We start from the raw sequence: 25,914 nt of genomic DNA, 5'->3' as shown, positions 1-25,914 counted from the left end.
AATAACCCTTTAATTTTCCAAAGCAAGGATGACAGGACAGCACCTAAGGCTGAAAGCAGAAACCCATAGATCCCTACTAGACACAGACATCCAGATCTTGCCAGGAAGCTTTATACAGTGTCGGTGTACTGCTCCTGTACTGTGAATTCTCTTAATAAAATTCAGTGTCACACTGTTGGCACAACTGCAGCTTCTGCTCGCCCCACGCATTTGCCAGCTAATTAATAAGCGATCAAAACACAATCAGCATGCGTGTGTTTACACTCACTCATAAATCATCCTTTATGTTTCACTCTGCTGTGCATTCCACTCACGCAGTTCACAGCTTCCACGTATGTGAACATTATGGCACATATGTAATGTTTTAGAAACTAATAGCTGAGCTTGTGAGACCCTACAGGCAGCAGATAAACTTGGCAGTGTTAGATTTACGGTTGGACTTGATGATCTTAAAGGTCTTTTCCAACCTAAATGATTCTATGATTCTGTGACTTCGCTTCCTGTTGGATGTACAATAATTACTGTTGAATGCTACATCCAGTCAATCCTAAGATCCATTAATTTTTTGGCCAGGAGAGAAACCTATAGAAAATGAGAAAACTGGAAGGGGAAAAATTATGAGGGAGAGACAGCTGCTGCATACTGGTGTCTGTTCAACAAAGTGATGCTGGTGAAAAACTCTGTAAGAGAAACTGGTTGATGACGCTTATTAAGATTTTCCCTCTTAACCATAACCAACCTCCTCTCTACCTGTCATGCCACAACATTTAAACTTTCATGCCATGAACGCATGTCTGCCAATTCTCGCACCGTGGCCATACATCTTCCCTTTTACAGGTCATTTACTACTCTTCCAGCAAAAAGGGAGAGGTAAAGGAAAGAATAACTGGATCATTAATTCCTTCACATGTGAAGCATTTGGGATGCTGAGAATAATTGTAGGAAAGGAGAAAGCAGCAAAAAGAGAGTTAACGGGTCATATTTTGGAGAAAAGGCACACGTAACCCATGCTATGGTGTCAGGATCAGCAAGAATTTCAGGGAAACTCTTACACACGTGTGGAAGGACAAGGAGATGGACAGATGCTCTGAGTCTACCTGCAATAACTTTAGCACACAGATGCTCTAGCTCTAAGAGCAACTTAATTCTCCAGTCACATGTTCTACAGCTGGCCCACTAGGTGAGATTCACATAATCTAACATTAGATATTTATGATATAGAGGTCTACAGCTGAGTTAGTCATCCAAGGCTCTCTTTACAATTGATGGAGAGAAATAACCATTATTTCATTCAGGACCCAGTTTCATAGAAACATAGAATAATTCAGGTGGATGGGGACCTGAGGAGGTCTCCAGTCCAATCTCCTGCTCAAAGAAGCTTCAATACAAGTGCAGACAAAATTGTTCCGGGCTTTATCTAGTTGCATCTTGAAAATCTCCAAGGATGGAGACTGCACAACTTCCTGGGCAGCCTCTTCCACAGTGTAACTGTTTTCATGATGAAAAAGTTTTTCTTTATATCCAGCCAGGACCTCTCTTGTTTTAGTTTATGTACATTTTTTCTCATCCTCCTACCATACACCTCAGTCAAAAGCCTGGATCCATCTTCTTGATAGTCTCCTCCTAGGCATTGCCAGGCACTGTTAGGTCCTCCAAAGCTGTCCCTTCTCCAGGCTGAACCAACCTAGCTCCTTCAGCCTTTCCTCACAGGGTAAGTGCTCCAGCCACTAACTATTTTGTTGGCCCTCTGCTAAACTAGCTGCAGTTTGTCAACATCTTCCTTGCCCCCTTTGGGGGAGGGCCCAAAACTGGACACAGTATGTGGTCTAGATGCAATCTAATGAGCACCAGTTAGAGGAAGATAATCACTGTCTTTCATCTACTGGCTATATTCTTGTCATTACAACCTGCTATGCTGTTGCCTTCTCTACTGCCAGGGCATACTGCTGGTTCATATTCAGCTTGCTGCCTACTAATATCCCCCAGGACCTTTTCAACAGAGCTGCTACCCAGCCAGGCAGTCCTCTGCCTGGATTAGTGAAAAGGCCTCTCCATTCCCAGAGGCAGGGGATTTGTCCTCATGGAATTTCAAAAAGCGCCTGCTGGTATGTTCTTCCAGCCTGCCCAGGTCCCTCTGGACAGCAGCCCAGTTCTGAAGCACATCAACGGCACCCCTGAGTATGGTATCAACTGCAAATTTGACAAAAGCAAGCCCCGTTGCCTCCTCTGCATCATTGATAAAGTTGTTAAACACAACAGGTCCCAGGATAGATCTCTGTGGTACTCCACTTCGTTACTCCAGGTAAAGTGTGACCTATTAACCATGACCCTCTGAGCCTAGCCATGCAACCAGTTTTTTACCTGTCTAGTTGTCATCCAATCTATCCATCTAACTTGGATACAAAAATATTGTGGGAGCCACTGTCAAACTTCCTTGATGAATTCACCTAAAATGACATCTACTGCTTTCTCTTCATCTACAGTCATTTCATCACAGAAGACAATCAGTTTTGTGAAGTATGATTTACTCTTGTTAAATCCATGCTGACTGTTCCCAATCACTTTCTTCTCCTTCATGTGTCCAGAAATGTGTTCCAAGAAGACTAACTCAATGATTTACCTGGGAATGAAGTGACGCTGGCCACCCTGTATGTCCCTGGATTGTCCTTTTGGCCTTTTTTTAAAGATGGGTACAACCTTTGCCTTTCTCATGTGTTGGAAACCTCCTCTGACCTTTCAAAGATGACTAAGAGTGGCCTTGTTATGACATTAACCAGCTCTCTCAGCACCCTTAGATGTATACCATTTGGTCTTAGGAACTGAAGCAATCCCTGTCTTGATCTTCACCCACTGCTGCTAGTCCTGCACCTCATTGAACCTTGCCTCTAAGCTCAGAGGCCTGGAAGACTGTGTCAGTGAAGACTAAGGCAAAGGAGGCACTGAGTATCTCAGTCTTATCTAGTTCCACTGTCACTAAATCACCCACGCCAGTCTATCTTAATCTTTTACGTATCTGATGTAGGATGAGGTGGATCACAACACAAATCCTACTGACCATATTGGTCTAGGCCTAGATCTCCATTGATCATAATGGCACTTTTGAGTGACAACTCATCTGCAGATACCTGCAGGGCAGATGCCTACATTTATTCAGCTGAATCTTACCTAACTTGTCTACAAAGATCAGCCATCTAAAGCTTTAGATGGTGAGTTGGTCTTTCCAGTTTCCACTGTTTCTCATGCAAGGTATTTCCTGATTCTGATGCAGTTGTATTCTCTTTTGGTAATCTCTTGTTTAATAAGATTTAGCTCCTGGAACTTAGCCTACATTAAAAATGTCTTTAATAATTCCAAATGTTAGTTCATTTGCAATAGGGCAGTAAGGAATGCCAATAAAACAAACCATTTTGACTTTGCTGTTTGTGGTATCATTTCCCAATCTCTACTCTTGAACTGACATAACTTCGCTCTTTCTTAAAGAAAAGGCTCCGAGCGTAAAGGTTACAATCACTATCCTTCCTCTGAAAATCTTCCATTACCAGTGCATTTTTTATTAAGGTATCCTACTGTGCACAAAAAGCTATTTTCACAGGGTTGTATAAATATTTGATGTAGCTCAGTTGACAAAAAGCTATTTTGATGTTCTTGCTTCTGATTTACAAGAAGTATATCGGAAAAGATTTCTTACTTTACCATGACAGCTTTCCTAGTGGGCAACAATCTTCCCCTCATTGTCTTTGAACTACAAATGCCCCTTATCTAGGAAACTAACCTTTAGGCTGCTGTTGCTCTCAATGAGGAAAACTAGCTATCTGTGGCTTTATGTGGCATGTGACTTGAATTTTGGCCTTTGCTTCATATTTATATTCCTCCCTTCTCCTGACTCTTTTCACCTTCAGTACACACAGAGAAAATAATTCCATATGGATGATAAAAATCCCAGCCACTGCAGTGGATAAGGTGACTGTAATTGGCCAAATCTGGTTCATCTTTGTCAGAGGCAGTGTGAATATAACACAGACAATCAATCTGACCCTCTAAAAACCTGCCTACTTTCCTCTTCCAAGCAACTCACATTTTGTTTCATTTGCCTTGTCTTTAAGTATTGCCAATGTTTTCTGGTTGGTTGGCTGGCTTTTTCTAAGTTTGAAAGGCAGGAAATCCACAGACAGAATGGTGAAACAAATACAAGAATGCCAGGCATTTAAAGACCTGCAGTTCAAAACAGCTAATGACAGCAGGCTTGTGATTACTCTCCTAAGGCATCAAAATATAATCTTAGCTTTGACTCTTCCTCCCTTCTCACTCTCACCTTCTCACACTGCTGATTGGAGACTTGCTGTTATAGGAAAGGAGGAGACCCCACCTGTTACATCCTTCCCATTTGCAATGGTATTAATCTGTAGCTTGCTGCTACAGGCTCCACTTCTCACTAGAAGAGGGCAAGGGTGAAGTCCTATGATCACTTTAGATCACTAGGCAGGATCAGTTTACACCTGGGACTACAGGCACAATTAGCAATGACATGAGTTGGATGAAAAATACCAGCAAGTAACCGAACCCCAAATTCACATAACTGTTGTTTGTCAACATCAGAACATTTAAGGACCAAGCAAGCTGCTGTTTCTAACTTACTAGCAAAATCTGAACACATTTAATATATGGTGTAACGCTGCGTGGTGTACATATGGTAATTTGCAATTGAGTTATATTTCTGTTTATAATTATCTGGTACAAAAAAGCAAAAAGAAACAATTGTTATCAGTGAACTCTAAAACTCTTTTAAAGACCAATTATTAAACTGTTGGCAGAAGGAAGGAACAGATTTATGACTACTGACAATCTGGAAATCTTCACTTCATTGGGCATTCCAAGGACAAGGGGGAAAAGAAGATGACAATGACCCTGCTTTTAAGTCTAATAAGCAAAATAATGAATTTGTACTTTAAGCAAAAGAGAAAAACAGCCCCCAGAACAAAGAAATGTGATATAACCAATTAAAGAAAGTATGCTAATATTACCTTAATTTGGAAGAGGATTAATCAGTGAATAAGGAGACCAGCTATGAAGAGCTGGACAGGCTGCCATAAAAGGCTAGAAAAAAGTAAGGAGCTGAGAAGCCCTCCACCCCCTCTTTCCTCCCTCCTCCCTACCCTGGGTTGTTTCATACTGGCTGGCATATGAGTGAAAAAGCTGTTCCATTTCTCTGCAGCATAGGAAAATTTTAGGATCTAAATCATAAACACTTAACTGCAACTGATAGCAACTTACAGATGTTCTTAGCAAATGTTCTTCTAATAGCATGGGCATGTTCATAGTGTTTTAATGTAACTGTTCTAATTAATGTACTTTTAGAAACCTTAACTCTGTGCTTTTGACCTCTAAACCTGTTCTTCCTGTAACTGTAAAATGTTAATAAAAATGTTTATTAACTGTTCATCTTCAATCTCTAATCTAACTTAATCCTGAATCTGTCCACTTTTACATAATTTGTTGTCCTCTTTGCATTGAAACTTTACTGTCATCATTCAAACCTACTTTATCTATGTCTGCAGGCAGTTATCCAGTACTCCTCACTCTGGTATTCAAGTACATGAACTTCCCCCAGGCCTCTGTTATGTAAATGAACTTCAGAAGTTTAAATAACAGAAAAAATGCTGGTTTTAAAGCATTTTATAGTGCACTGATAAGCAGTTTTTATTAAAAAAAACACTGAGTCTGACAGAGCCAATTAGGTTTGCCTCTATGAATTCCAATTTATACACATAAAGTAAATGACCATTTGTTTTTAAGCAAGTTAACTAGCAATTACAAGGCTTTCCAGGAGGTTGTGTGAAAGCATTCCATCAGCTGAACTTTAGACCTTCCTTTTTTGCTACTTTCTTGCAAAATGAAAAATTAGGATTGCCTGTTAATTTCCTGATTGACTTTTACCAGAACCAACTCGTATTACTGTGTTTTATCATGGGTCCTGGAACTCTGAACAGCAGCAAAATGGGAAGAAGATGCTCTGGAAGCAGTTCCCCTATAATTTTGAGGCACAAACCCACTAATCTCAGTAGCAGTGCCCAATCTATGGGTTACCGCATTACTTTTGAAGAATGCAAAACAAACCAAAATTAGATGAAAGATTCAGCCATAAGCACTTTAACCATAAAGTATACTAGTCACATAATTTTCCAGTAAAATTAATCTGGCTGTAACTTCAACATTTTTATGTTCAAGTACTTCCCTTGGATTGTTCTCATGATCCCTTGGTTATATCTCTCAGACCCCTACTATGCACCAAAGCCTTTATTCGTACAGCAGGCTTGTCTTCAAAGCCATGGTGGCCATGGCTGTAGTACAGACTGACTACAGTTATTATCAGTGCCACATTTTCACAACATGCAAAAATCTGGGGTTTATTCTTCTCAATTTAAGACCAACATTTATCCATCACTTGTATGAACACACTAGCTAGGATAGAACAAACACAGAAGACCATTTTGTACAACATTGTGCCATCAAGGTGGAAAGGGTCTCTGCAAGAACTGGGAGTAACTGACTACGTGTTGGCCAGATGAAACTGGAGGGTCCTTACACTGATCTGCAATCAGACCCAGATGCAATTTGTGTCCGGACAGCTAAGAAGAAAGCCACTCTTCCATTTATGTCATCTGCTTTACAATCTTAATAGTTTAATTCATTTTACTTGGTACTGTTTATTAACTCTGCATATTTCTGCAATTACAGGATCATCTCTAGTATGTTTATAAAATACAATACATAATCTGTTTTCCTTATTCAAATGCCAAAATATTTCCTGTGCTTTCATTCCATTTCACTGAAATAGGCTGATCTAAACGAAATCTGCCCTAAGCGTATATTAAAGCACCTCCCAAATGTCTTCTTTTCAAAGATAATGACTTCTATTAGAGGAGAAAGGAAAATAATCACAGCATAATGCTTTCTGTAATTTCCATACCATTTACCATTCCAGGGCCGAAGATGGCATTTACCAATGAGCCTCCTTTCCTGAAGTGATCTGTCATGTGCTCCAGCCAATTTGCTTCTAAGCTGCTGACAGTCTGCCCATTCCTGGAGATCCTCATAGGGATAGTCACTGTATAATACCGGCTGCATCTTTGTGGGGTTTTTGGCTTGTTGAAGAGAGCGAAGATCTCTGCTTCTACCAAAAAGTAAAAAAATGGAGTAATGCAACAACCATTTCATGATATTTCAGCTAAAACAATGTATAACCCACTGTTTGCCCTTGCCTGATTTCACTGTGCAACTGCAAAATATACTTTGGGATGTGGTTATCTCTTTAATACATTTCTGCAGTGTCCAACACAGTAGGGTCCCAAAACCCAATACAATATTTTGATTGCTGTTATGGTATTTGTTACTAATTGTGGATTGACTGTTAATAATAAAACATTTAAAGACAGTAATACCTGAGTACTAATGGACAACCCCCTTGCTGGAGTTAACAGTGTAAACTACGATAGGAAAACACGCTCCACAAACTGCTTTAAGTACTGTAGCAGTCAAAAAATCACTAAAAATTAATGCACAGAGTACCTTTATTTTTCTACTGAATGAATTGTTTAAAGAACTGTGACACTGAGGACAGTGCAAATACAAAATCTGACTGCAAATTTAGGAGAAACTGCATTCCGTAGACAATGGCCATTAAACTAAAGTATTAAATAACTTGGTTTTGATAATACAATGGCATAGAACCAGCCAAGTACTAGTCTCATCTGAAGAAAATGCAATGAAGCATTACTGTAGAGACTATGCTAGTTGGTTAGTTGATTTACTCTGGGTCTGAGCCAAGGTGAGACATGTGAGACAACACAACAGTACATGAATTTTAAATGTGGAATTGTGAAGGGTCTTACATATGAGAACATTTTCTAGACTCTGCTCCATATCTCCTCTACTATATCATAGGAGCAGTTAATGTAGGCTTACCATCGCAAGAAAGTAATTGTTGACAGCAAAGCTGAGCTTTCACAGCCCTAAAACTGGAAGCAAGTTTAAGTGCAGATAGACCTTCCAAATTCTCAGAAGGGTACAACCATCAATAGAATTACCAATAAAAAATGTTTGGACATTAATACTTTACTTATTAATGGACAGGGAAATCAATGGTAAAATTTCTATTGACCTCCAAATGCCAAAAATTCTCCCCCCAAAAATTAATATAAAAGGTAAAGACATTATATGAAATTCATTCATTCAATAAGCTCCTCTTGATTCCAAGTTATTATATTCCAATCTCAAGTATTAAAGTAAAGAAGGAGATGCCACGAGAAATGTTAAGGTTGCTCTCTAACAAACGTTACTGAGCAAGAAGTAGTGTGTAAATTGAAAAAAATATTAGAAGGGAGATGCTCAGAGACAGGCTGGCAGCACTTGGAGAGCAGGAAGCTCATGATACAACCAAACATGAAAAAGAGACCTAATGATCTCAAGACATGAACCATGATTCAAATAGAGTAGAAAAGAATAAACTGTTAACCTGAATCCTCTTGCTGTTTACCACTTGTTTAGAAAGAATAGAAGTATGATAATCCTAACTCAGAAGAGCATACACAGAAAACTTCTATGATCGTTTTGATTCTGACCCCCAAAATAGACTCATGTTGGAAACTGAGATCTTTTTGGTGTATATGATGACATTATATTAATTAACAATAGCAAATCATGGAACTGGAAAACCATAGGGAGATGATAATTTGGATTTGACACTGGGCTGTTGACAACATGCATTTAAAGTGTGTGGGAGTCTTTCAGTGGTTGACTTGGTTTGTCACCATTATTGAGTGTATAGTACACCATTCCTAACCACTGTTCAAGTCACTGTTGACAATAGTTTTCATGAGCAATCCTGACCGCTCAAGCATGGACAAAGACACCTTCAGTTTGGTTCTAGGTAACACAGCACTTTCGGATGTACCATTGGAATACCTTTGCCTTGTTCACAGGCAAATCATTTTCAACACTGCTTTGAAGAGCCCTTTAATAAAAGGGAAGGGGAATGAGCACTACAAAATATTCAGAAAAAAAATGAAGAAGCATAAAAATAACACTTGAATAGTATAAAACCTAAAATAAAGAACAAAATTAAGATTCCACAAATAGTAAGAAATATTACATAGTTTTTTCCTGAAGTTTTATATAAGGAAGAAGGAGTTCAAGAGTGGTACCTTCCTATGGAATAAGTAGGCTAACTGGAAAAAAAAAACCACCTGATGCTTTCTGTCTTCATGTTCCAAGGAAGGATGGAGAACTGGTGCCAAAGACTGAAATACATTTTCCGTAGGAGGAAAAAGGAGTGCTGTAATAACAAAAATTCATACAAGAGTAATAAAGAAATCAGCAATGTTGTACAGACAATAGATTTGGGAAAAATCCTACTATAGGTGAACTGTCACATAAAACTGCCTTCTCAGACCTTCAGTCTTGGAAAGTATTTGCATAACTCACCAATTAAAAAAAACTGTAAGAAATAGAAAAAGCCAAAAAGCATTCAGAGAACGAAAGATAAATAAGGAAACTAAAGGCTTTTTTAAAATAAAACCTCTTATCTGGCAAATCAGCAGCTGTAATAAAATCCTGGGGTGTTACAGATGGAAGTTGGGAAGACTGGAGGTGATCAGCTTCACATTATGCAGAAATACCAAGAACATGGTTACTTGTAGCAAAAGATTTCCACTGTTCAGTATGGAGAAGAATAGCATGAAAAAGATGATAAAACTTGCTAGGTTAACTCTCTTAAAGACAGTGTATATGAAAAGAGAAAGAACTGGTCTGATTAGACTTGGAGATAACTAATCTAGAACTGCAAAACTGAGAGGTTTTATAATGTGTAAGATTCTAGTGTAAACCAGAACAAACTATTCAAATAATAGCTATGCTTTGACCAAATCTGGCTGCCTCTTTGCCCAACAAAAACTGAAGAAAGTATGGTGAAAGGTTGCTAGAGTGTGATCCAAATCTGATGGCAAAAAGCTAATTACACCAAAATGCAATGGAAACCAAGACAATAGTCCAAAGATGGTACAATGCAAAGTCATTTTCAGTCCTCCGTACAAAATCCCCAAAGGGGTAGGATTGTTTGACTGAATCTATGTAAGACAAAGAATAAGGATAAATTAAAGTCAAGGACAGTACCAGGTGAAAGGAATGTAGACGGAATTTCCTTACATAGATTTGTAGCTTGTAAGGAAAGTAAGCAAAGTGGTAAGAAAAATGAGTGTAAACACTGTTTTCTAGGATTTAAGCAAATATAGGAAAGAAAAATATTTTGGGGTTTAAACTGGAAATGGGGTAAGAATATTTTTTTCTGATGATTTTTCCTTTTCTAAATTACTCTGGTCTACATCCTATTTCGAATTACAATTCCTACTACTGAAGTTACCTCTGAGCAACAAACACCGTAAGGAGGGTATTTTGAGACCTCATCTGAGACTTGTGTTTTATGATGGCATAAAATGACATTTAGAAGTGGAAAGCACACCTGAGGAGAAATATGTCAAAGAAATGAAAGAAAGAAAATTGGCGTATGAAGAATAATCTTACAAAAATATGAGAATTGGAAGGCAAATTATTAGGAGCATCATTACCAAGAGGACCTGAGCCATTAACAAAATAACTGCTGCTTTCCAGTAATTACAACTCTGACTGTACCATTGACCCCAGCCTGACTACAGGATACTAGGAGACTTCAGAGTCCAGATCACATATATTCTTGCTGTTCCTGATGTGGTTTAATTTCAGCTATCTGTTCACCTGCTACAAAGGGGCTAACTGTGATAAGGCTTTGTGACTTATTCCTTCTATTGCTGCAAAACCTTGTCAGGCAGATTAGCAGGCTTTTTATTCAAATGGACAAAATAGATACAAAGATCAAGAGCTCTCAGGGTATCACAACAAATACAGAAAAGAACCAATTCAGCTGAACAGCAGACAAAAATAAGTCTTTACACTCAAGCATACAAATGGGCCATAACAAAATTGCACCTGCTTATATCATCTCTTCATTTGACATCTGATTTAGCTTAGTCATTGTGAACTGTGTAACCATGTTGAAATCAGGTTAAGTGGCTCATTTGGTGCACCTTTTCTTCACTATTACAGTGGTAAGGTCCTCCCTGCATCCCCACCCCTCAAAGAAGCTGGGAACATAATTGAGGCAATTTTAACTTGGCTTTTATGTATGAGAGGTCACTACAATACTTACTGCCAGTAAGTGGTTTTAAGCATTGTGCTGGTGTTTCATTCTCTGCAAGTCCATTTGGCTTGTCTGCTGCTTCTCTTACACTTGGGTTCGCATGTTGAAACTGTTCTTCATTTCCCTTCGCAGACTTGAGGTTCAGCTCTTCAGTAGCCTGTCCTTCACCTCTCCAGCCCTCCCTGGATGTGGCACATTGGTCAGCACTTTCTTCACTCGGTGCTGGAGTATTACATCCATTAATGCCATCTATTTTTTCGCCATCCAGTGAAGCATGATCCTCAGGGTAATTTGAAACATTTTTATTATCTCTTGACTGCACAGAGTTGTTACTGGCGGGTGTCAGGGAGGCGTTGACAAGACAGTTCTTTTGGGAATGGTACTGAGGTATAATTCCAACAAATTTCAAGCCTTGACTTGCAGCATCTTGAATCTACAAGTTGAAGAAGATTAGATTTTTAACTGTCAAGCTGTCTTAGCTAAATAGAAATGCAGAAAATAACACCCTTCAAGGCAGCTAGCATGTCATTTTGCTACTTTTGTCCACTACCACAAGAAATTGTCGTGTTACATTTACATAAAAAGTTACATTCTAGAGAAGCAGGATGGAAAGTTCCCTAAATTGTCTGAAATAATGTGAGAGTGCAGAAAAAAAAGAAAAAAGGAAAAAAAAGAGAGAGAGAAAATGCTTACATATTTCTTCACAAGGGATAAAGAATCTGTTTGAAAAGTTTATTTATGCTAAATTACCAGAAGTGGTATTACTCACAAAAGCTTATAGTATCAACCTTATGAATCCAGGGACTTAGTATTACATCTTCTGCTGTATTACATGTGTGTTTATGACACTTATGCAAGGAAAAGGTTATTAATTCTCTGTTATATGCACCATTATAACAACAGTTGTTGTTTGTCTTATTTTGGATTGAGACACAAATGGCAAACTTTCACATCATAAAAAAGCTATTTTAATACATCACTTTTGGGAAGGTACAGAACTTGGAATAGAAAAAGGCATTGTGAGATGAGCTAAGAAGAAGAAAAATGGAAACAAAGGGGCACTATTATTTTTAGGTAAAGGAGGAAAATGAAGGAATCAAATCACAAAAGATTGTAAGAAAAAAGCATTGGGCTGGTATTAATGACAATTAGATAAAGCCAGAATTAAATAAGGAAGGATTGAGACAAATCAAAAAGAGAAATCTCTTTTAGGCAGACTCAGCACTACGGATGCACCATCCATTCGAGTCACCAGCCTCATACCCCTCAAACCCAGGAGAAGCTGCAGTGAGAGCCAGACTTCTATGAAAACATACGAGTGTCTGCTGATTCATTTATCAAAATCACCCACTGAAAGAATGTATACTCTTCATATAATATAAACTCTAAACACACATAAATATTTCAAAACGAAATTCCTTGAGAATGGAGAAATAATTTCACTTTCTCTGCATACCATGTAATTCCAGAGAGTTAAAGTGTCTGAATAACGCTCCGAGGCTCAATTTAGTATGAACTTACATGAAACAGTTCAGGCTTTTTTTTTTTTTTTAATTTAAGAGGAAGCTCACTTCTGCATCTTTCCTACCCAGAATTTATTTTTCTTTAAATGAATCATCTACTTCCTGGTAACATGTTACTATTCTGAACACACAAACCTACAGATGATACCTGATCAACAACAAGAACTTCCTCTTTCAAACCACTATTATATTTTCCATGTTAAATTAACTCTTGATTTGTGATCACAGGAACTTAAACAGAGGTCTCCAGGAAACAAAGCAATGGTCTTCACAGGTGTTTAGCCTGGCAAACATGGGATGCTGACTTAACTAAAGATCATTGCTAAAGAGGACAACAACCTCCAAATAAAAATACTACTAGCAGTATCCTGATCAAATGAGTACCTCTCTACAAAGAAAGTTAGCATGTAATTAGCTTGCTCAGAAAGGTTTAAGTGAATGTCAATGATAGATGCATTCATATTATGCTTAATGGTCCTGACCCCGTTTTAACTTTACAAATATTTTTTTATACAGTCAACGACAGAGTTACAAATTCAGTTCATCTCTTATCACTAAGCTACAGACACACCACTATATTTGTTTAGTAGGTTGCAGGGCAGCTAATTATAGAAATTTAACTAGTATGCAATTGTTAAAGAGTTTGAGGATAGTACAGACGTGGTCCTGGTCAATAGAGACTGCTTGTCAATCTATACCAGACTCTCCCACACCGTGATTTGGATGAGGACAGCTTTCACAGCTAATGTAGCTATGTTTTACAGTCTTGGCTCACTCAGAAAAAACGTGTTTGTTCTAAGGAATACCTGATCCTGAGGTTTTTGTTCTGAGGCTCTTGTTCTCAGAATGGAAAGAGGAGGAACTAAGGACTGAAAGATAGTCTAAGCCATGTTAGCCTAACAGTTTAGCAGAAAGACTGGAAAAAGAGACTGTATCTTCAAGGCCCTTTCCCAACAAGTTAATCGGTAGTATACAGCATAAAAAATCTTATTTAAACCTGTATTTCAAATTTTCCCAATTACATAAAGGAGAACCAAGCATCTCATTATTTTCAGTAAAGCCAATTTAGCAGGAAATGTTACATTAACAGTGCAATGTAAGCTGCAGAACGGCGAAGTGATATATCAGCAGACGCAAACAAGTCTTTCCTTCCAACTTTTCACAAAACCATGAAGAGGCTAGCTCTCATCATAAATAAAGTATGAACATCTTCAAACTACAAAACAAAAGCAATTTGATTTTTCAGCATCCTGTTGAGAGCTTACATAGTAGAAAATTTTAGTTGCCTTCACATCCAGAATGAATTATGCCATCCAATATACATTCACATTTCCTGTTTGCTGTATTTGAAATATTGAATATTTGAATTATAAAGAGAAAACCCCAGACTTAAACAAGCCCAAACCTTGGTACCTAGACAGGTTGTGCCCAGGAGCTACACAGGATAGAAGGGCTGTTTCTACTAGCCACCTGTGGTTTTTGGACCCTTCGAGGCATCCTGCGCTGGTATACACAGACGGATGTGTCTGTTCCAGCCTTTTGGAAAAATATCTTAGCAGATGAGGTATTGGGAATCAGTAAGAGGGCAACACATGGGAGAAAGCAGGGGTAAAGCTGAACTGAATAGGAAGAACATGATGCTACTCTGACAGGGTCACCCAGAACATATTCCAGATCAGATAAATACTACAATTACTTGTCTTTATGTGTCAGTTTAGAGTACTAATAAAGAGTACTAACAAAGGTCCTTGTCATACTACGTTATATGACTAAATGAGAGGAAAAAGCATAAAAAGCAGAACAACTGTATCTCCACCACTTACCACATCAGAAAAAAAGCTAGATTAAAAATGCCCTTACATTAGGTGATCCATAATAATTTCAGTTGTTTTACTGACCTTTTTTGTATTTTAAATATGCTACATACCTCCTCTTTACATCTTACAAAATTTTTAAAAGGGAAATTCCAACAAAATTTAAAATAAAAAAAAATTCTTTGGTTCTTTTCCCAGCTAGGAACAGAAACATTTTTATTGCCTCATAAAGTGCTCCTTGGATAATATTAACCACAAATACAAGAACAGGTCTCCATCACAGAAGATGTTATTGTTCAACAACAGAAGCAGAACTTAACTCATTTCTTTCAATCTGGACAACCCCCCAAGTGGGTACATCCAAATACATTTATAACTGGCTTGCAACAAATTGGATTTACACCAGTTTAAAAATAGAACCTGCTTAAAGAAGGGCTGAAATTTCATGTGTACAGAGGGCCAAGGCAGTTAAAGAATTCAATGTCATTCCTATAATTTGCCTGATTAGAAACCTGGCATTTTCCCTTAGGGGAAAAAATGACAGATTTAGCCTTTGCTATCTGTGAAATAAATATCAAGTCTCCCACTAACTCTAGCAGAAATAGGAACAAGCACCATGTCCAGCACCAATGTCATTACCTCAATTGAATTTTAGCTGGGGCACTTAATATTCTTATCATTTGTGAAGTGTTATTGTTTATTTCAGAACCGACCAACCGCTATTTTTATACTGCATTTGGAAAAAAGGAACCATCAGCAGCACAAAGCAGTGTCACTAAACATTATGTTGATGTAGCAAATTTATGTCCCATCTTTTTAAATACTCTGGTTCTCTTGAAGGCTCCCTACCTAATTAGGAAATGGCTGACAGTCTAATTTAAAGATCTGTAAAACCACACCTGGCAACAGTATGGCTGAACGATGAAATCCTCTTTTCTAGAAGCTCCTTGTTTTTAAACTATAGGCCCCACAGCCATGAAAGAAGTGCAGAGATTCCAGGTTGAAAGCTCATTTTGAACAGCCACATACAGGTTTTCTTTTCAAATCTATTTAGAATAAAGACACTTGGCAAGTTCATTGTACAGTACACATATTGTTTGTGATTCTGCACTTCTTGTTGCATTATCAGCTCTGTAATAATCTCCTATTCATAGCGAGCATGATGGTACTACTTATAAATACAGAAGCTCAGGGATATAGATCCCATGCTGAACAGAATCATATATTTTTGTCAGCTTCAGTAATTGCTTACAGGTAGATTCTGTACATTTCTCCCTTGGGATGGCACACACCAAATCAAACACTTCCCACAAGCTGAGGATAGTATTCCACCCACATCAATAAACGTGGGAAATAATGCACAATTTAATAAAGCAATTTAATAAAGAGGATCTCTCTCTTGGTTAAGGATTTTCAAACAAATGATTTAATAAGACAAGCGTTAGTAATTTGTCTTAACTCTTAAAAACCAGGAGCTGGACATTTTTGGGATGCGTCCAGAGGAAAAGCAGTTTTACTAATGTCATCAGGGCACTCCAGTTTATAGCAGTCCTAAATGGTCTCAAGGCTTACACTTCCGGATGATCTAGAAAAAAACACCTTCAAAACCTAGGCATTAGGACTGAACATTTCATTAACAGGTTTGCTATATGGCTCATGATATAACAATGTACTGAAAGACTGTCATAGCAACCCAGTAAAGGGTACTGCTGCTAATATAAAAACAGACAACAGAAACAATTTACAAAGAGCACACATAGCAAAAATGTGCTTGGAGAAAGGACAACATTCTCTAGGAGCAATGAACTGATTTTCCGATGGTCAGATGCATTTAGTTAGCTCTGCAGTGAACTAAGGGAAAGACTGCTACTTAATCCTACTGATGGCCAAACAGATGGCCTTTGAAACAATAGCTGGTTAATTTTGCTCAGAGCTATCTATTTAAACCAAGCATAAACTGTCTTAGCCAAGAAAAGAAATGCTTGTCTGTCTGTCTGTTTATTTGGTTGTTTTTAAAAAAACAATGTTAGAGGCATTAGATCTCATAATGTGCACCAGAAACAAGATCACTGTATTTTTCTACCTTCTTTTTAGGATTCAAGCAAATCTCCTTGGACAACAGGCATAGCACCAGGGATCTTCATGCAAAGAACATGATCTTGTGGTTTGAGGAGAACGCTATGTACTGCATGCCAGGAGTTGGAACTGGAAAAGGATGTTCAAGACTACATTCCTCCAACTATGTCCTCCTTTATTAATATTTAGTAGTACATGTTTCATCACAAATACTGCATATCCCACTTCTAATTTGTTCATTTCTGAAAACAGATGTTTAAAATTAAGACAGGCTTTTAATTTGCCTCTGATACTTTCTGTAGGTCTCACATGCTCCTTCCTGAGAAGACAGCAACAGTCATCCAGAGTTTACTGCTTATTTTAAAACCAACTAAGCTTAGCTAATGTTCTGAAGGAGGGGCTTAGTTCTTTCTAAACAACTCAAAACTTTTGCGACTTTGGCATTTTTGCCCCTCTAATACTACGTTACAGAAAAAGATAATTCTACTAATCCAACAGCAAAGCAGCAACTGCTAATCATTTCTCTGTCCTGTCACTCTGAAACTCTGTTTCATTACTTGCAGATTTCCAAACCATGCAACCTTTCTGACTAGGATGCTCTGTCAATTAAGCTTGTGCTTCCCATGCATTTTTAAGCTTTTCCAGTTTACACTCACCAATTCTGAATCTGAGATAGATAGTTCATGTTCATATAAACATAAGTAAATATAAACACAGCTTTTAGAAAGTCAAATCCCAGTCTGCATTCAGGCTTTCAAATTACCAAGTATTTTCATTGTCAATTACATCAAAATAGGTCATCAGGGATAAAACACTGGAGGGATGCCTTGAAAAATGTTACCATAATCCCAAACCAAAGAGTCATCCTTTAAACAGTGTTGTTGGCAGTGTTTATATTGATACTTGCAATGAAAACCTCGACCAGAGTTTTACCGTTCAGGAGCTTTAAATAAGACTATTAGAATGAAGTTGACAGATCCAAGAGAAGATAATAGAGTCCAAAAACAAACCTAAAAGCTAAAAACTAACCAGTTTCTTGAAGAAATAAGATGTATGCTGCCTTTCCAACTTTGCAGTAAACAGCCCATTCAACAGAACCATTGACTCGACACTTTAAGCTCTCGTTGCATTTGCGGTAGAGCATAACAAGGTACTGAACAGGGAAAAGAAAGCAAGCTTTGCAGTTTTACAACATGCTGATTGGTAGTAGCCTCTGCCAAAGGGAACTGAAAGCTACAAACAGAACAGGGAGAAATGTAGTGAAGCAAGTAGCTACTGCAACTTAAGCGCTATGCTGAATAAAACAGAAGATAGGCTATTAAGACAGTGCTGCCAAGAGATACTAAGTTACAGCAAGATGTATGTCTCCTGCTATTGGAGCCAAGGCAGGGATGAGAGTAACAACTTGAAATTCCTCTTCAGCTTGTGTTAGCTGTACATTCATTGCTGAGAACAATATAACCATACTAAACATTTGCTCCTTTCAGCATATCTCTCTAGATGACGGTTCTTGAAACCACACTGTCTCATCCTCTGTGGTCTTGAGTGCTAGGATTCTGCTCAAATTATTATTTTAGCATCTGTTCCTTCACAGAGCTGGTAAAGGGTGAACGTCGTTGGACGTAGGCCACACAGGTTCAGTGATTGCGGTACCTGCTCAAAAGCCATGTAATGTAACTGCATCCTCCCATCCTTGCCCTAAACACTGAAAAGAAATCCTGAATTTAACTACATCATTTTACTCCCTAAAAATTGTTTTAGACCTGCTACGGAGCAGCCCGTTATGCTCACTCAACCCAAATACTTGATATACACTGTCAAAAAGAAGGCTGTAGAAACTCTGTCCCAAGTGCTTGCTCTAGAGAAGAGGCATTTTCAAAATGCAGACCATGTCTTGTGCATGAATCTTTTGAGAGAAACTCCTACACTAATGGGTGAACATAAGTAAGGGGAAAATAAAGATTTATAGAGATGGATGGTTGAGTATTGTATCTAACATCCATTTTAGCTGGATGAACACAATTCAGTGTTCTTCGCAGAACATGAGAAAACAGTCACTTTTTTGTGATCAACTAGCCCTAATGTGATTCAAAACTGGGACACTGGATTAGTCCATCTCTGTCCTAAGCAATGAAAACAAAAACCCAAAAGGTTCAGGGCAACAGGAATATTTTAATAATTAAGAATTCAGTCTCAAACTTACAGACTTTACATTTAATTTGCAGGGAACACTTTCTTTTATCTTTATATAAACCAAAGAGTGTTTCTTTAAAATCACATTGTTTCATCAAGCCATCTATTACTTGTAGCCAAAATTACAATTTGAACAATTTGCCCATATTTTATTTTAGCACAGTATAAAAAATTATCGTATTTAGTGTTATTAAAAAAAAGTTATTTTTCCCACCAGACAGAAGTGGGATCATTAAAAACATCAACTACATACTTTATAACATCTATTTTTATCTTGGTCAAGAGGATGACTCTGAAAGCTGCTGGGGGCAAAGGATTATAAAAGCACAACCAGGCTCCTGGGAGAGTCCTGAAAATAGTTTTGCAATGTTCATGGAAGATATATATCAACACCACTCTTACAGGGCTTAGTCAAAAGAACACAAGTTGAAAGAAGCTTAACCAGGAACAGATGTTTCCCTTCACACCAGGCTGTTTAAAACATAGTATATGCTCTTTTTACCATCTCTTGTTATATATACACTTACAAAACGTTAACAAAATGCACTTTAATAAATATTATCACAGCAGATTACAAACAGCTGAACCATTGATGTTGAGTTTCAACTTCTGCTTCACAACCATATCTACTTTTAAGATCCAAATACTTAAAAATAAAACAGGGGCTCTGTTTGCACTAAAACCATGCAGAAAACAAAGCAGTCAGCTAAGTGCCCAGCAACGGTTTTCATTACAATGTGCTAAAGAAATAAATGTTGTATTGTTCTTTTGTAAATACCCTGGAGGGTGAAGGTTTTGGGGTGGGATTTTTTGGGTTTGTTTTAAGGATGGAAATGGTTTTAGAAGAGGTTGAGATCACATCTACATAAGTAATCCTAGGTAATAAACAGTACTCTAGAGGGGTCATTTTCTAGCCACAGAAGTAAATTTGAACTGCTTATGCATTTGAAGAACAATCCTCTGAGCAATATTAAAGATTCAATTTTTCCCCTCTTCTATCCTTTACTGCTACCTGCTCTGACTGTATACCCTGCAGGAAATTTCTGAGCAGGCCAGCTAAAACATATCTAAAGTAAAGAATAATGCTTAGGATTACAATAACCATCTAAGGAACCCTGGCACCAACAGAGCAATCAAGAGACTTCACAGAAGAGATCCTTGTAAGACTGCAGCAACAGAGTCAAGAAATCCACCGTGGGCATGCAGCAGTTTCTTACCCAACCACTCAGCCAGTCTCCTGCCTGCCACTCCCTCCAAAGGAGCGAGGGCAGATAACAGGCAGGAGGATTGAACCCCTCCAGGACATGTCTTGCCTTTCAGGAATACACTAAGTTCAACTACAGTTTAAACTAGTTGGTAGTAATGTGTATTACCTTCCAGTGCATAAACTAACACTTGAAACATACTAATTCCTCATGCCAGTTCTATTCCTGATAACATTTTCTTTTTTAAAAGACATTTAGAAAAATTCCAGTAAATACCACTTGATACCATATATTCCATAAAACTGGCAAAAGGGCTCAAATATGGTAGATCCTTTCAGCAATGTAGGATGTGAGTTCTTCATGCAAGTGTTAGTATTGTATGGCCTTTCTTTCAAAATAGTCCAATTCCCCACACAACTTGCTTTTGTACCAGTGAGAACTGGTGGTCACTGTTTCACATGCCAACTCTAGAACAAGTACGTGGGTGGCAGAGTCCTTGCAATGTGTTTTGTTGGCATATTGCTCCCTGGGGTCCTGCTCACTTAAGTCTGAGAGGTACCATCATTTCCTTGGCCCAGCAATGCTATTACTAGAAAATAAATGTCAACAAACTTACGGGCAAAGTCACTACATCCGCAGGAGTCAAGATTATTTCTAGGGTACTTTGGACTACCGAAGTTGTTCAGAGGACCACTTAAGGCAGTGACATGTTACTGGCAGCTTTTGAGCTAGTGCTGGCAATGGCATTTGTATGCTTACTGAACTTCACCAAGACTATGAACAGAGGGAATGAGCAGACTTGACAAACATTGTCTCATACATCAGGTTTCATCGCAAGATAAGCATTACATAGGTGTTTCAAGATGGCAGTAGTGTTCCAAGCTGAACTGGTCCACTTCTGAAAATGCAAACCCAATTATTCATCTGTATGGCCTTAGGTATGTTGGAAGAAATTAGACTCATTTCTGAGTCAAGTAAGGACAGACCAGCAGGGAAGGGTCCTTGTCTAGTCAAAAACACAAAAGGAAGAGGCCTGCATTTGGATTTCAGTTAAGCCGCAGCATTTTTAAACCACACTTTTCCATGCTTATTATGCTTCCCCAGGGAAGGATAATCAGTCTGCAGGGACAAGAAATATGAAACTTGCAATGGGGTCAAACTGAAAAAAACTTAGCATGCAAGAATTTCCTTCTGACAGGACATTATTAAGCAGGCAACCAAGGATACAAAGATGTGCTTCCTAAATTTTAAAAAGTCAGAACTGGGAAGAAATGGTACAGAAATTATCCTCCATTTCCTGATCTTTTACCAGCACTGCAAAGATGTGAATATAGGAGTAAAACCTTCTGCCTGTTACAGTTCTTCTAGAGCATGTAACTCTGATGTGGAAAACAAAGGTCATGAGAAACATATTTGGCATTCATATATGACTGCGTATCCAAAATAACTCTTTTCTTGGGATGTCAGCCTAGCTTCTCCTTCCCTTACTTGTCTCACCAGATTCAGGAGAACACTCTCAGATGAAAAAAACGGTAACAGGATACACAGAAATAACGAGCAAGTAAGGAAGTAATTAAAGGCTACCCTATTTTACATGAGACACAAGTCAAAGTGTTACAAAACCCAGTATCTTAGAAGTAACATCTCTTGACTTGCAACAACTTCAGAATGATCTGAGCCACAGTGATCAGAAGTTCAGAAGTTAGCTTTGCTCATTAAAAAGCAGGTGAGCAAATCTTTAATCTCTGTTTTGCCTGAGAGTTAAAGACAGGAGTGCTAATACCAATACAGCAGTAAAGTACATACACAACAGTTAAGTTACTTCTTTCATTGCCCAGGAATTACATGACAAAGACACCAGGGGACTCTTTGAGCTCTTTAGGACAGGTTGAGCCGCACTAGATCCACATTGATATGAAAGAACAAACAGAACATGGTGATTTTAAGGTACGGGAAGAGTGTATCCTATGCAATGTTATGTCCCCAATACTTAAGTGTCTCCTGCCTTCCATGGCTCTTACTGTGGTCAGAAACCGCAGTAGTGGCAAAAACATACAGAAGAGAGGGGAGAATTGGGACAGAGTCCTGAAGTGCAGAAGGATCTCAGCAACAGAACACAGGTTTGACCAGAGAGTCTTCTTTGGCATTTCTTAAATGTTTTATAGTCAACATTGTACTGAGGCACTTTGTTTCAGCGAGCCAGAAGCATTCTCCAGGTGAAATAACATCATTGTTTCTACTTCATTACTCTTAAACATTTATATGGCATTATAGAAGAAGAAAAAATATATTATCTATGCTGTATGCCATTGCAAAATTGTTTTCTGTTTGCCAGGAGCAAGCAGTTAATATTCTATATGGCATACATTTTCAATGCAACAAGAAGTCAATTGAGAAAAGAAGTTACTAAAATTGCATCCTTCTTCAAACTCCATGTAAACAATGCTTGCTCAGCAGTGCATAATAAAATTAATAAAATTTTCTTAGGGTAGAGGAATTTTTTCTAGTAAATTCAAAGTTAGATAAAATTTTGACTTGTTATTTTGTTTTGAAAGTATGTCTGCTCTATTTGGTATCTTTTTTTTTTAATATAGTAATTTGCAATGCAGTAAGATGGTAAACCTGTGCTACAAGCCTCTGCTATGAAAAACTCTGTGATCAAGGATCTGCCTGTTCAATTACAACACACTATTAACTTCAATTGTATTCCACAGTTTGAGAAGAATTATAGGGTTGGGTTTTTTTGAAAGTAAGCAACTGCTGTCTCTAGTGCTTTTTGTTACTACTTTCTTTGAAGAATGTCCTTTATTTTTCATTTATTTTGTCTGTAAACGTCTGTTTTATATGCCCTTAAAAGCAATGGACATTTTTGTTGCTCAGACAAATTAGTTAATATGACTATTAATTCCTACTCCCAAACAAGTCCTGTTTCCTGAGCTAGATTTACATAAAAGTGTTGAGACTTTCACAATGTGTTTAATCAGATATAGACAGTGACACAGCACACATTTGACAGCAACAGCTTCAAAGAACTTCAAATTTCTCTACATCAAATAACATCTGAGGATGAGCGACATACTCAGCCTACAGAGAAACAGTAAATATACATTTTAGCTATTAAAATTTAAATTATTATCTTTCAAAAGGCATCTTCGTAACCTCATAATCAAATGGCTTCTACCAACAGAAACATTTCCATGTCTAGAAAAGCATTCTAAAGAGTCTCAGAATTGGATATTTATGGAAATAAGATGACTCCTGGATTGTCATTTTGTTTTCATGTTAGCCATACTCTTTCTGAAGTTACAAATGCAAAGATATTTTCTGTTGCAATGATGTAAAATTTTGCTACCAGTTGTGACAGATAAGCCTATATTTCTACTCTGACTCAAAGAACTGAAGAACAAAATCAAACATGTTGAAACTGATACATAATAACTACACCAGTTTTGCCTAAGTGTGAATATATTGAAATAATCCAAGATAGCGTCAGAATGGTAGTGCAATAGCACAATAAAACCTAAAGAAAAATTCGGACTCAAACTTTTGAATATTATTAAGCGTTCAGAAAACTTCAGTTTGTTCTGATATCAAAATCTATATATCTCTGAATATGATGACGATGATCAGATAGTCATAGCTGCATTATGTTTAACCCAGTTTTTACAGTTCATAGCAAAAAGGAGATTGAATATGAGTGTAGCCTGTCAAGCTGAGTCCTGATCAAGCTCATACAGCCTGTGCTGAAATTTGTTCTACAAAATTTTCTTAACTATTACCACTGCAATATCCATTAAAGCTAGGGGAGTATGCCTACTCAAACTATTCTTACACCATGTGGCTAAGTAAATATAGTATTTAATGCTAGTTTTTACAACATGCAATAGGACATAACAGATGCTGCAAAATCTGAAACATGTACAATGAATCTATCTTCACTAAAATGGACATAAACTCGTAATTTCCAGTCTGGCAGAATATTGTAGCATCAAAATAATTTTAAAAAGAAGTCAACAAATAAAGAATTGCACGGGTCTCTTCAAATTCCCCAGTACATACAAAAGTTTACTGAAAGCAACACTATTCCGGATGACAAAGGGATTTAGGTTACCAGTACCTTCTCTAACTGCTAACATCATGTGATACTGAAACAAAACTTAAATAATCTGGGGGGATTCCAGCCTTTTAGCTACAGTACTATCCAACAGGGTATTTTGACAAAAAAATGGAAATTACACGTATTGTTTCAACTTAAAACGTTTACACCATTATATGACTGTCTTCTACAGTGGTAACTTGGTATCATCTGTGAGAGGGCACATTTTTCATAATAATATGATGAAACTTGTTTCTCTCAATAAGTATAATTGCCCTTCAGATACTTAAAATTACAAAACACCAAATTCTAATGCAGGGTTTCAACAGCACAAAATATTCCTATTGTCAGACTGACACAACTAGAAGCAGTAATTGTGTCAAATTGTGCAAATAAAAGCATATTGTGTTTTGGTTTTTCCCCCTTTTTTTTTTACTCACTTTCTTAATAAAATCAGGTATCTCCTTTTTGTCTGAAAGTTGGTTTACAGAGGAACAGCACTCTACCTCCAAGACATATCCTTCACCGTGGACGTCACCTTTTGGAGACCTAAAGAGGCAGACAGAAAAAAAGAATCAGTTTCTGTTGTTAACATTGGATATCCAGACATCCTCTTTATGAATATTTCCCATGCAGAGCTAACCTTCGGACAAAACTTCGGTTCCAATACACTCACTCCATTGAGCTCGACACAGTTCCAATACATTCACTCCATTGCGCTTGACACAGTTCTGACAAGCAGCAGCTACAGCATCTCACCTATTTGCTACGGAAGGAAATCACACCAATGACTGTGGATGGTGGAATGCCTCAGGGACTTCCAAATTTCTTTATCTGTCCAAGAAACACTTTGTCAGCCTGGCATCTATGGCCAACGCCAAGGAGATGCACAGGTGATGTAACTCAGAATACAGAGAAAGCAGGTGCCAGTGCAATGGGCTGACAGATGCTCTGGGCCCCACAGGGCAGCCTGATGTAGGGTGTGTTTCATGGACAGTAGTTAAAGGAATCCCTTCTCTTATCTACCACCATTCTAAGTCAACATTTAAAAATCAGGGGCTAATCAAAGTAGTCTATCTTTCAGTCTTACCCTATGCACTGCTGTTGAGAAACGTAAAGGTATGTGTGAAATCCCTGCTCGTTCAGAAGACACTAACTCCTGAAATAATTCAAAGCGTACGGCATCTGCCATATACATAATATCTAAATCAGTGAATGATGAATAAATCAGTGCTGTGGAAACATGATATTGGTCAAAATATGCCAAGGGAAAGTTTGGAAGTTATCCTGAATGATCTTGAGAAACAGCCTGTAGGCGTGCACTGCAAAGCAGTGCTACTGAAGGCAGTTTTCATCTCCTCCGGACTCCCATGAGAGGAAACTGATATACCTGATCAACAGAGGGAATCTAGAGAATCATTTGTTTTATCAGTTCTTTAGGAGAACACATGGAGCAATGTACAAAAATAAAAGCTAGCCTATAATTCTTGGGATTAGTAACAAAGTAATTATCTTAACAACCCCATACGGTGAATCAAAAGATCTAGTTTGAAGTAAAGAACTAACCCTGGCCAGCAGTCGCTTGACCTACAGGACAGGAAGAAAGGTGCAGAAGTTTGAACCGAGAGTGCTGAGGAAGCAGCGAAAAAACAAAACAAGGGCTTTGCAGGCTTGCCATGCTTGCCAAAGCAAGTCTGTGTAAAAGCCCTGTTGTGGGGACTGAGATTGTATGACACGTAAAACACGCTTCAGCTACAGATGGTCCCAGGGGCTTTCTCGA

At 38.0% G+C, this 25,914-nt stretch overlaps 1 protein-coding gene across 3 annotated transcripts in view; it reads right to left on the bottom strand.

Moving 5' to 3' along the window:
- The window catches only part of RFTN1 (raftlin, lipid raft linker 1), a 96,464-nt gene that overhangs the window by 20,421 nt on the left and 50,129 nt on the right, over nucleotides 1–25,914 (bottom strand). For all 3 annotated transcript variants that reach the window (XM_052798722.1, XM_052798738.1, XM_052798732.1), the window contains exons 4-6: nucleotides 24,575–24,683; nucleotides 11,237–11,660; nucleotides 6,968–7,171 (exon numbers count right to left, since the gene is read on the bottom strand). In XM_052798722.1, coding sequence (XP_052654682.1) covers nucleotides 6,968–7,171; nucleotides 11,237–11,660; nucleotides 24,575–24,683 — 737 coding nt within the window. The remainder of the gene's footprint in view (nucleotides 1–6,967; nucleotides 7,172–11,236; nucleotides 11,661–24,574; nucleotides 24,684–25,914) is intronic.

The sequence above is a fragment of the Harpia harpyja genome, chromosome 1 (genome assembly GCF_026419915.1).
Source record: "Harpia harpyja isolate bHarHar1 chromosome 1, bHarHar1 primary haplotype, whole genome shotgun sequence".
Classification (NCBI taxonomy): domain Eukaryota; kingdom Metazoa; phylum Chordata; class Aves; order Accipitriformes; family Accipitridae; genus Harpia; species Harpia harpyja.
This window is presented reverse-complemented; position numbering and strand designations above follow the sequence as displayed.